This window comes from Medicago truncatula, chromosome 4 (genome assembly GCF_003473485.1).
Source record: "Medicago truncatula cultivar Jemalong A17 chromosome 4, MtrunA17r5.0-ANR, whole genome shotgun sequence".
Taxonomy (NCBI): Eukaryota; Viridiplantae; Streptophyta; class Magnoliopsida; order Fabales; family Fabaceae; genus Medicago; species Medicago truncatula.
In genome coordinates this window covers 29,684,954-29,697,400 of record NC_053045.1, presented here as the reverse complement: position 1 = coordinate 29,697,400, position 12,447 = coordinate 29,684,954, and the positions used below count along the sequence as shown (strand labels likewise).

The window sequence follows — 12,447 nt, the reverse complement described above, 5'->3', positions numbered from 1 at the left end:
AAATGAGGAATACATTCTTATCATACTCTCTCAACTACTAGATTATTTTTTACACTATCTTCCACCCTCTCTCTTTCATGTTCTCACACTAAATTTGTTTGATCCTTGAAAATAGTACGCTAACAAATTTTCCGGCAGCAACCATGGTGGTGTGTGGTGGTGCAGTGGTGGTCAAAGTGGTTGTTGAATTTGTGATTTAGTGGTGGTGGTATGGGTGTGTGGGGATATGAAAGAGAGGGTGTGAAAGATAGTATAAAAAAATAATCTAGTGGTTGAGAGGGTATGATAGGAATATGTTCCTTATTTAATCTAATGGACATGATCAACTTTCCCATGGTGGGAAAGAACTCTCCTTTCCCAAATTAAATGGCACCAGAAGGTAAGGTTTAATAGACAGAGGCAAGTGCGCAGTACGATAATGTGTCCCAAATAAGCAACTTTGTTCACTCCAAACTCACATTGAGTAATCTTGGAAAAGAGTTGATCTTTGAGTTAATATTATCATAACTTGTTGAAGACGTGTCAAATGAGACTCCTAAGAAGAAATGTATATAAGTTTATCATCGACCAAGACTAATACAAATGTTTGAAGATAAACAGCGGCGAAGCTCGTACAATTTTTACTAAGGATCAGATATAAAAAAGAAATAAAATATATTTTAAAAACTAATATATTAGATTTTGCTACAATAGACCCATCCATTTTCATAAATGAGCATTTTAGCAAACTGCACCCTTTTAGTTGGACCAAAAACTCAATTTTTGTTTTTTTGAAAGTATGAAAACTGAAGGATAAAACTGTAATTAACTTGCAATCATTAATGTTTTTTTATTTCCTTTTTTTTTTTCTTCGTTTCCACTCAGCCTCTCTCTCTCTCACTCAGTTTCCTTTTCCATTCTTCTTCCATTTTCTCTGACTCCCTTTGATCTTTCCCATGATGTTGTTTTTGCTCTCAAGATCATTGGAAGGATTTCGATTTATTGTCATGGTAGTTCGATTAGTTTGATCTTAAAAAGGGAAAAATAGAGAATTGGTATATAGTGTTGTTTGATTTGTTCTGAGTTTTATTGTTTGATTATGTTGTTTTTGTATTGTTGATTGAAAGAATAAATTACCATGGCTGTGTATTACAAATTTAAGAGTGCAAAAGATTGTGATTCAACTCCCACGGACTTTCAATTGAAACAAAATGGAAGAAGAATGGGGAAAAGAGAATCGAAAGAAGAGAGAGACGAAGGAAAAAAAAAAAAGGAAGTAAAAAAACATTAATTAGTGTAAGTTAATTACAGTTTTATCATTCAGTTTTCATATTTTCAAAAAAACAAAAATTGGGTTTTTGGTCCAAATAAAAAGGTGCATCTTGCTAAAATGCTCCTTCGTGAAAATGGGTAGGTCTATTGTAGTAAAATTCATTAAACTTAATCAATAAGTAAAATAAATTTACAATAATTTTTACTTATATTTAATGAAACAACAACGAAGAATCGCCCCTGAAGAGAATGGGTTTTTACCAATTTTTAAATTTTTCTTCTTCTTTTGGGGGTAGCCAATGCTACCCCACAGCTTTGAAGAGAATCGCCCCTGAAGATAAGGAATAAGAACCTCATTCATAGTGGCTTGAAATGATGAAGGGAGATTAGAAAGTCCAAATGGCATCACCAAGAATTTAAAATTTCAATCAACCGTATGAAAGGATGCTTTGAATGCATCTTTAGGAGCTACCAAAATATGGTGGTAGATCGTAAATCTAGTTTGGAAAAATAGTGGTTATGTGAAGTTCATCAATGGTTGCTATGGGAAACTGATCCTTGATGTTAACGGTATGAAAATTGCTCTTTTTCTTTAGATTTTTTCTCATTTCCACCAAGAATTTCCCCAAGCGCGAGTTAACCGTTGCTTGATATCAACGGAAGTTAACTGCAGCTGACTTTCAACGGCAGTTAACATACACCGGTTTTAGGTATCCTAATAGAACAGCAATTCTTGACAAGATTGCTGTTTTTTTAAGCACCCAAACGTGCATTTTGTTTGCTGATCTTGTTGTTCTTTTGTTATCAGGAACATGGGATCAATGAACATAAATCAAACAATTTATACATAACATAAATAGCTAGATTCAGAAAGGAAGTTCCACATATATCACCTTTGGACCTTCAATGTTAGCTGGTGAAGAGAAAATGGTTCCCATCACATTGAAAAAATATAGTCTCACACCATATCTCTCTCTTTCTGTGCCCAACATCACATTAAATTTAAATATTAAATTGTAGTTGTAATTACAAAAACGTGGATGCAGGGACGCTAGTTTAACTGAAATGAAAAGCCCTCGAAACACGTTGTATTTAGCTATGAAGCTCTGACTCATATATGAAGACCGGACGCGACATTGAAACATTGATATCAATAATAATTTAGAAAATAGAATAATTAAATGTAACCACATGTATATGTGTCGTGTCACTGTCGGATTTGGACATGTTAGACATGCACATCTTCGATATAAAGTGTCAGTGCTACATAGCTGCTTACTACTCTCAACCCGGTTGCTACCTCAACTTTGTGGGGCTTTGCCAAGTTTAAAAGTAAACACCCCTTTGTTTCTCCAGCAAATTGTTGGACAACGTATTTCACTCTGGCCAACCTCCACGACTCAATTCATCTAAACTTTAAGTCTAGCGAAGGGTAAATTTCCTCATTCCAATTATTCCTTCAATTCCATTTCCAAATCTCTAGAAAACATGATAATCAGCTAAGCTAATTAACCCACAAAATCATGGATCATGTGCTCTCCAAATTGATGTCTAAGCTCTACATCCTGCTGCAACTGTTGTTGCTGCTGTTGTACACTTTCAACGCCGTGTCTTAGACCCAAAGTCAGCGACACGGATCCACGTTGATACGGCATAAAACCCATAACTGTTGAATCGATATTTGGTGTAATCTGATCACTTTCCAATTTAGAACTCTTCTCTTGAAGATTATTAATCCATTGCTCTTCATTTGTAATAACCTTTTCAACATTGTTAATGCCTGAAGATGACCCCATTTCCAAACACTGAAATTGCTTTTCATGCGTTCCGACTCTGCATGCCTCATTTTTATCATTGTTCTGATTCTGAGCTTCTGCTGTGCCTTTTGATTCAAGCATGTGTATTTCTTCAACCATTGGTTTCCACACACGGACTCGAGCATTTATGAACCAATTCGATACCTATTTTTATCAGTTATTACATCGTTATTCCAGCAGTAAAAATTCACAAACAAGTCGGAACTAATTTGAGATTTCCTCAACAAAATGACACATAATATAGTCTTCAAAAACATTCCTAGGAGTAGGGATTAAGATCACTTGCACGGGCAAGGATCGCACATTCCAGTTATGCAATTTAGACCATCAAATCAAGATCAGACGAACTCATTTTTGTCGTAAATTTGAATTCAAATTGTCAAACTAAAAATGTGAGTCATCTGATGGACGGTCTATATTGCTTAGCTGCAAATGGATTTTTGTTAGTACAATTTTGACAAGAGAGTGAAGAGACAATAAAAACAAAGTAGTACGGAGTATTAGCATTATTAATAAAAAAACTTTGATTCAAGAATGAAAATGAAAACAAACAAAATCAAGGAACAATTATTGATTTAAAAACATCAAAGTTTTGGGTTAGAATAATTTTAAATATTTGACCATCCAAGAGTGCAATTATTTCTCTCAAAAAACAAAAAAAAAAGAGTGCAATTATTGATTTGAAAATCAAGGAACAATTAGAAGCCATCCAAGAGTGCATGTCAAATAGAAATTCCATCAAGAGAAATAATATAAAAATGAGTATAGACATTAGACATGATGAATTCAAAAGAAGTAGACCCCCACCTGGTTTCTTGATAGACCTGTTTGAGTAGCTAACATGTGTTTATCAGTGTCCGTAGGGTACCTGAAAATGAAATTGAACAGCAAAACAAAATTCAAACATTAATGTTTTTATCATGTTCATAAAACATAAGATATACTGGATTAGGCAAATGTCAATGCATAATTTGTTAGGGCTGGGAAAATTGTACAGTAGTAGGCATCAAACTCTCCTTCATAATACTTTTCCATACAACATGGTTAAATATGGTATTAGGGTTTTGTATAATGTGCCTCAGCAAAATAATCTTGCACTATGCACAAGTGTTTTTTTTTTACTGTTGAGAAATGTTAACCGGTACTCCCAGAACACTGGTTAAGGATGCTAAAAAATGAAATTATATAATAGTTATTGAATTGAAAACTGTGTAATTAATACTAAAAAAGTTAAAATTGTTTCCTTTTATGGTAATAATTTTCTTTTTTGGCATCCTTAACTAGTGCCCCGTGACACCGGTTGGCATGACTCTTTACTATTTGATCAACAAGTCTCATCATAAAAATTAACTTGAGCATGATACAAGATTTATTTCACTTATGCATCATAGAATTGATCTCGTTTTAATCCTTATAAAATTAATTCGTTGCTCTTTGCCCTTCATCCTTATACTCACTTTTCAATTTCTACAATTTAAAAAACTACACCTAGGATTAAAAGTTTTTGTAATTTGTAGGAACTAAAAAGTGGGTATAGAGTTTACAAAAAAAACAAAAAAACTCAAGACAATTATAAAGATTGAAAATGTATTAGCTTAAACGCACTTTTGATCCCCTATTTAAAAAAAAAAACCAAGTTCTAATCCTCCAATTTTTCGATCCCCCGATTTCACTAACATCGATTCTTCGATCCCCCAATTTCACTTACAAAAGAACTTTATTTTGCTTTTGTTAACCTATTCATTTATGACTCTATCACGACATCAATGAATAAGACACAAAAATGAGATAGGGTAGGAAAAGTCAAGAAGAAGAAAAATAAGTGAAATTGATGACACAAAACAGTTTTCAAAATGAGGATTAAAACTTTGTTTTTTTGAAAATATGGAGAATAAAAATATGCATATAAAGTTTAATCCGTACGTACTTATATAATTTTAAAGTTTATAAAGTAAAAGAGTGACAGAAAAACATACGGATGAAGAAAATGCTCAAATAACCAAGCTTTAAGAATTGCCACTGATCTTTCAGGTAACCCTCTCTGGGGCCTCCAAACATGCTGTTGTTGAGGTTCAACAAAGTCTACATTACTATTCCCTCCAGATTTGTTCTTTTGTAAGCTATGATGATGATTCATACACCTTAGCCTTGTCATATTATTATTATTACTGTCAAATTTATTACTGCTACTTGTGGTTGTTGGTAGTATTGAAAAGTCCTCTCCTAATACTTGACATGTAAGTTTGAGTTGATCTGTGATAGCATTTTTAAGGCATCTGAAGTGTCTTGATAGTGACTTTAGAGCCAATGAAATGTATGGTGTAGCTGAACTTAGACCAGCTACTGACTCAAATGATGAAACCACCATTTGCATTTGTTGATGGTATTGCTTGTACCTTCTTGTAACCTATATCCAAAATTCAACATTATTATCAATACCATTTTTTAACTATTTATAGTATATTCTAAGTATACAATTTGAAACAAATAAAGGGCAATTCGGTGCACTAAAGCTCCTACATATGCAGGGTCAGGGTCTGGGAAGGGGTTCCACCATTTGATGTATTGTACATAGCCTTACTCACTCGATTTTTACACAAGAGGTTGTTTCTAGGACTTGAACCCGTGACCTTCCAGTCACATGACAACAACTTTGCCAGTTGCGTCAAGGTTACGCCTATACAATTTGAAACAAATAAACACACTTTTTTTAACAGATGTAGAATGCTAATCGCGTAAACACACGAACATCAGACATGACATCGATACTGGTAATAATTTGAGAAATAAACTGATTGAATATATAATCGCATGAGTCAATGCGGTGTTACTCACTCGATTTTCAAATGATTTTCAATGACCATATGATACACTTCATAAAGTGATTCTACGATAACTGATATAACCGAGGTCAAATACCTCCTTGGGTCCTTTAAGTTTCAGGTTTGTTTTAGATAGGTTCTTTAAGTTTCGAGTTTGTTTCGGATAGGTCATTTCTGTCAACCTCGGTTAAGCCAAAGTTGTTATGTCGGTTAAGTCAAAGCTGATATGTCCGTTAAATGGGTGAGGTGGTTCTCTCTACATTCCGCAATCAGAACAAACTCGAAATTTAAAGGACCTATCTGAAACCTTAGAAACTTAAAGGATCTATCTGAAACAAACATGAAACTTAAAAGATCTATCTGAAACAAACATGAAACTTAAAGGATCCGGAAATGTATTTGGCCTATAACCAACCTGAAACTAATCCTTTACGACCTTAAACAACTTTAAACTAATTTTAACAAATCATCAACTATATCTAACACAACGATCTGAACAAGTTTTTAGTGTGAAGTGTCGGTGCTACGTATTTAGAATACAAACAATAATACAACCAAGAAATTGGTCAAGACATAAAGTAGTATTCCTATTGCATCAGATAATCTATTGTTTAGTACAAAAAGTAATTTGAGCTTTTTGAACAGAAGATGTAAATTATTAAGGAACTTCATTATTTTTTTTCTTTTTTTGTCTTTCATTTTTTTCTATCCCCTATGATTTGTATTCTTTATATTGATCATACATTTATATCATTCTTCTCGAGGTAAATAAGAAAGTTCTCTATACTACCAACAAGGAAAGTTCTGTAAAGTTGAAACCATGCACTGTAAGGAACACTATTGCCACATCAAAAACCATCACTACAATATTTCATAATTATTGAGTTGTATCAACTTACAAAACATGATGAGAATTTTATACTATTATAACAACCACAATTATTATATTAAAGTAAAAATATTAATTATGTTCTGAAGTAGCAAGATGACATAAAGTAAAAGCTGCAATAATACCAATTTGAGTAAGTTGATGCAACCAGGTAGGGTATTCCCTAAAAACTTTTTTAGAGTTTTGAACAAAGTACTTTTAGAAAATGAACAGACACACAGTTGAAGGGTTCCAAAAAAGCATTCTTGTTTGGATTTTGGACCATTAACATGATTTATAAATAACTGGACAGGATCCAAATCACTGTTTGCTTAACTTTTCAGCAAGAAAGATTGAGTTTATTTATTTCATTTCATCATTCTTTTCATTGCCTTAAACTACAGCCATTCAAGCTCAGCCACATATTATGGAGCACAATTGCATAAAGGTTTTAGATATTTTTTCAACGACATTGCAACTGCGATAACGGACACATCAACTGCATTTAGCCGTATTTTCAAGTTTTGAATCGTAACTGCAACCGCGACCACATCCACAATTAACAACCATAGCCACAAGTAAAATTACAAAATCTTAGTTAACCAATACTCTTCTCCATAAACTAGGTAAAAACCAAAACTAATATGGTACGAGGAAAAAGGGTATGATCTTAATCTGTTTGAATGTATTAAGAATAGAGTTTGAACTTGGAAGCATTTCCTTTGGAATATTGATCAGAAAGTAATACAAGAATCTTCCATGGGATACTTCAAAATCTAATACCTATGAAACATAGACATTGACACTACACACAGCGACGCGTAGACACTGGTAATAATTTGAGAAAATAGATTTGATTGAATGTAATCTATGTGTGAGTGTTGTGTCGATATCACTCTGAAATGTCGGAACTACACATATAAACCGGTGCACAGTCCATAGGTGGATTAATTTGCATCACCCATGTGAATAACATATATCATTAAACTCTAGTATGAAAAAGCAAAAGAAAATGTACAAACCAGCTGTGATACATGGGAATACTCTCCAAGCCATAAACAAAACACTTAGAAAAATGGGGGGAAAATTGCACCATATGGTTGGTGCAATTTTAACTCTATGTCCAACCCCACACAGTCAACATCCAAGACCAAACCTAAATACAATCAATGAATGAACACACCATATGATTTGAGAAAATTTGTTCCTCAAACTCCAAATAACCAAAACCACAATGTCAAATCAAAGTTAAGCTGTTTTACCTCTACATCCAACCCCACAGACAGAAAATAGAATAAAGAAAAAACAAATTAGAAAAGATATCAATCTACCATTTCAATCAATCCTTTTAAAAGCATCCATGTGTGTCTATGTATGTATGTATCAACCATGATTCCAAATTAAATATGAAAAATAAACTCACATTAGTCTTTGACATTTTTGTCCATTTAATAAATTTATCCTCATTCATCATACTAGAGAGAGACTAATTTGTTCTGAGTATAAAAATATCATAGACTAGTTTAAATTTCAATTTTGTAGGAGACTAATTTGGGGTGGGAGAAAATTGAGAAATCTAATTGGGTCTTCACTTATAAATTACTGTTTGCCAAAATTACACATTAAAAAATGAAAAACATTTTTATTTAACCTATAAATAAATAACTTGTTAATGATTTACCTTTTGGATCCCAAAAAACTAGGTAAATGTATTAGAGTAACAATGACAATAAACTACATGTAAATCCCACATTTTGGAAATGGATTTTGATGAGATTCACGAGTTTAATCCAATAAAAATAGTGAATGTTACATAAAATATTTCTAGCATTTCTCATTAGAAATGTTAAAGTATCTTTTATTGAAAAAGTTTGCCAATAATTTATGCAGAATCAATAAAAAAAGATAAATATTTTTGTATTCTCTGTAAAATTTGCAACTTTTCAAATTTAGTCCATATATATATTGTTTCCAATTTATTGTCCTGATTTTGATTTTGTAGAGAGACTAGTTCTTTTATGCATGAATGAAATTGGAGACTAAAATGGAGACTTTTTATAGTGACTAGTTCTTCGATTTTGATTTTGATTTTTACACTTTTTGAAAATGGAGACTAAAATGGAATAAATTTATGCATGAATGAAACTCTAAAAGTTGTGATTTTATAGGGAATAAATTTTAGAGTATTTCTCATTTAATATATTGTTTTATCGAAAATGTTAATAAGTGCTCTTATTAGCCTTAATGGCACATGATAAAAAGTTTAAAAAATAGTTTTTTTTCGTGAGATTAGTGTATTCAACAAATCGAGACATCAAAAAACAACTTTCTACATAAAAATTATCAATAATTCCATTTTTAAATTCTTAACAAATGTCCTAGTTAGCAAGACCCTTCTTTTGTTTATAAAAAACATTTTCAATCAGGTAAATTTTCGAATAACAAGAACAAGACCCAAGATTTCAAAAGAAAATGAGAAGTACCAGAAGTTCTATGATAAACTTTGAACACAAACTAAATATGCAAGAATAACATAATAGGACAGAATGACATGCTATAGCCACCCCACCCCAAAACCTAAAAATATGTTAAAATTCTGAATATATATCATAAACCTAGATTTGTAATAGCAAGTCAAAAATTAAGAACTTGTTTCCAATCAAAAATTATGTTGTCAGGAGAATAAAAGCAGCATTACCAAGAATAGAAATCCAATATCAGACAAAAAAAAATCTTTTTCAAATCAGACCAATCTAAGAAAACATTAAGCTACAAAATTAACCATGTCTTGAAAAAATATACCACATGATAATACAATTTTGTCTTTGCTAATTTTCTGAACATCAAACCTAGTTTTTTTCTTTATTAAACTTGTGTATATATTTTCAATTAAACTTTTAATAACCTTTGAATCAACAGTAAAAGACAGCTACAAATACTATTAACAAAGCATTTAACCTTTTTTAAATTAAAACAGTAAATAACAGTAAGTTCCTGACAGACATTAATTAAGTAACAATAACATACAAAAAGAACATAAAAAAGTAAATAAAATCATACATAAAATAAAACAAGCTATAAGGGTTACATGAACAGTGAAGAAAACAAACCTCATCGTGCATGTACAGTAATTGAGCCTTATTCTTTTGGCACTCTGGTCGAGAAGAAGAAGCAGAAGAAGAAAGACAAAAGTTATTCCCAATTCCTCCATCACCACTATTCTCTTTCTCTTTTGAACCATACAACATTGAAGATGAACCACCTGAATTACTACTACCTTTTTCATCAACACCACCAGAACTAGAACAACCAACAACATCTCTAGAAACCCATTTAGGAACATTATTGTTATTATTTTCAAAGGATTTGACAAAGCAACAACATTCCTCTAATAATTCTTGACAAGGTTTTAAATACCTTGAATTCTTTAAAATTGTTGCATACCCAGTAAATGGTCCAAGTGGACCAACATTCCTAAAACCACTACTACTACAAGTACTGTCTCTAGAAATTAATGTTGTTGGTTTCACAACATTTAAAGAACCTTGTTCAAAATTGGAAGATGAAGCTGAGGGTTTGGATTGTGAATTTGATGAAAGTGACAAGGATAAACCTTGAGGGTTACAATCACTAAAGAAAGAACCCATGTTGCTGTTGTCAACAACAGTTACACCTCTATTTGTCCACAAATTTGCTTCATTTTCATGACATACAGGTACAGTAGGGCTATTACTATTCCCACCTCCCCAAATGCCATGATGATTCATTAAAGAAGCCATTTCTGAAGTGCTATGTGAACTAATGGAAGTTGAAGACTTGAAAATATCATTATTGTGAATCTCAGAAGTAGGCAAGAAAGAGTTAGGATTGATTTCATGATTTTCATAATAATATTCCAAAGGGTTTCTGTGTAAAGGATTTGATGGTGTTGAAAAACTATTTATCATTTGATTAGATGAATAAAGACCTTCTTGATCATGATCATCAAGCATGTTGTTGTTGGCATTTCTGAGATGAAGAAGATCCAAGTTATTGAAACCTGCAGGTTGTGAAGTTTGGTGTAATGATAACAATTGTTCAATGTTGTTGTTAGGAAACTCTTGATTCTGGATCCTCAATTTATCTCTCCTAATTTGTTGTGCAACATGCAATTGATCTGGCCTCATTCCAAATTTCCAACAATTATACTTGAGGCCTTTCAAAACTGAAAAAAATATATATATATATTTAATCATAATCAACAATCAAATAATAATAATAATATTAATACGGATTTAATGAAAAAAAAAGTTCCATACATGCATCTAACATGAGTCAACATATCATTAGATGCATCAGTAAAACTTCTGTAATTCAAATAGAACACCAAATTAACCAAGATAAATTGTGTTTTTTCCTTCTTTCTCTAAACTAGTTTCATATTTTCTACCTTGATTCTCTTGTAATCGAAACCGAAGAAAACTCGAGCGATAAGAATTTGGATCCTCTACAACCGCCTTTATGGTATCGTCTAGCACCAAAAATAATGTAATTTTCTTCCAATTAACCTGTGTTATATATATATGTCGGTAACAATGAAGATGTAGCACACCTAAAGAAGAAAACAAAAACAAAGTTGTTAAGCTTCAGCATATAATAGTTTGAGTAAAACCCTAGCTAGCCCTTGATCTCTCTTACAAAAACTCAAATGGATCTAGTTGTTGGGTTTTCAAAAAATTTAACCAAACCACTCACATCTAGTATATCCACAAGTTACAACTATATATATATATATATATATATATATATATATATATAATGAGAATCAAAAAAGAAGTGAAGCTAACTTCTTAGATTACCTTGGTGGAAGATAGATTCTTGTTTGTGTGGAGGATAGGTAGGAAATGGAAGTGGGAGGAAGCAAAGCAAGGTGTGAAAGAAAAACAATGATTGCTAAACCGATATTCATCCGTTAGCTTTCACGTCTAAATTAACGTCAACTCAACTTTTTTTTGTTATTTACTGCACTTATTTTTTTGACAAAATTTACACTTTGTTCAGAAGCTGAGGAAATATGTGACGTTTTTGTGACTCGTGATTCGTGAGTGGGGTGAAACTCCAACATTTGTGGTCCCTTTGATGGGAACTCTGAATTGGTTCCTTACTTTTCCCTTTTTTACTAATTTCTCATGTATGTATATGTTTTCCATTCTGTTCTTTAATTGTCACGTTCCCAGGCTCATCATATATTTATGTAATTTTAAACATTTAATGATATTAAGGTACAAATGTTTGTAACAAATCTGTACTTTGCAATGTTTGCATCACACAAAATCATTTTTAACTTTAGATTAATAAAGTCTACTTTTTTACTAAATGAAAAATGAAGAGACTTATTAATCTAATAATGAAAATAAACTTGCATGTGGTGTAAGATTAATTCACTTGTATAAGTCGCATAAAACGGTGATTTACACCCAAACAAACTGATTACAGAGGGTGAAATTGGTGATAGGACCCGACAAATTACACACATTAATCCGAACGAAATCGAGTATAGTCTTGCCAAGTCTAAACCAAAAACGGGTTGGGCGAGTCACACAGGGTTTGAAAATTGGATTGAGATGGATAACAATGGATTAGTTCGATTCATGTTTATAGGTCTACCAAAACCCCAAAACGACCGGCCCAATTATATATAATTATCATA

General features: G+C 32.1%; 1 protein-coding gene across 2 annotated transcripts; it reads right to left on the bottom strand.

Annotated features, from left to right (window-relative positions):
- Window positions 1–2,306: 2,306 nt before the first annotated feature.
- On the bottom strand, window positions 2,307–11,758 carry LOC120579962 (BEL1-like homeodomain protein 8). 2 transcript variants are annotated; one of them, XM_039832741.1, is made up of 6 exons: window positions 11,597–11,758; window positions 11,188–11,349; window positions 9,869–10,962; window positions 5,045–5,475; window positions 3,876–3,936; window positions 2,307–3,212 (listed from the first exon to the last, which is right to left on the bottom strand). In XM_039832741.1, exons 3-6 carry the CDS (start codon window positions 10,922–10,924, stop codon window positions 2,760–2,762), a joined length of 2,001 nt encoding a protein of 666 aa, XP_039688675.1. In that variant the 5' UTR covers window positions 10,925–10,962; window positions 11,188–11,349; window positions 11,597–11,758; the 3' UTR covers window positions 2,307–2,759. The 2 variants fall into 2 exon arrangements, with proteins under 2 accessions (XP_039688675.1, XP_039688676.1); XM_039832742.1 differs by lacking the exon at window positions 11,597–11,758 and having other exon boundaries at window positions 11,188–11,493.
- Window positions 11,759–12,447: the final 689 nt, after the last annotated feature.

Coding starts and splice junctions, on each gene's coding strand:
- LOC120579962 (XM_039832741.1), bottom strand. CDS start 10,924: ATGAGGCCAGATCAATTGCATGTTGCACAACAAATTAGGAGAGATAAA. Junction 3,937..5,044: donor TTTGAGCATTTTCTTCATCC/GTATGTTTTTCT, acceptor TTTCATTTTCAG/GTACCCTACGGACACTGATA. Junction 3,213..3,875: donor CAGGTCTATCAAGAAACCAG/GTGGGGGTCTAC, acceptor TGATAAAAATAG/GTATCGAATTGGTTCATAAA.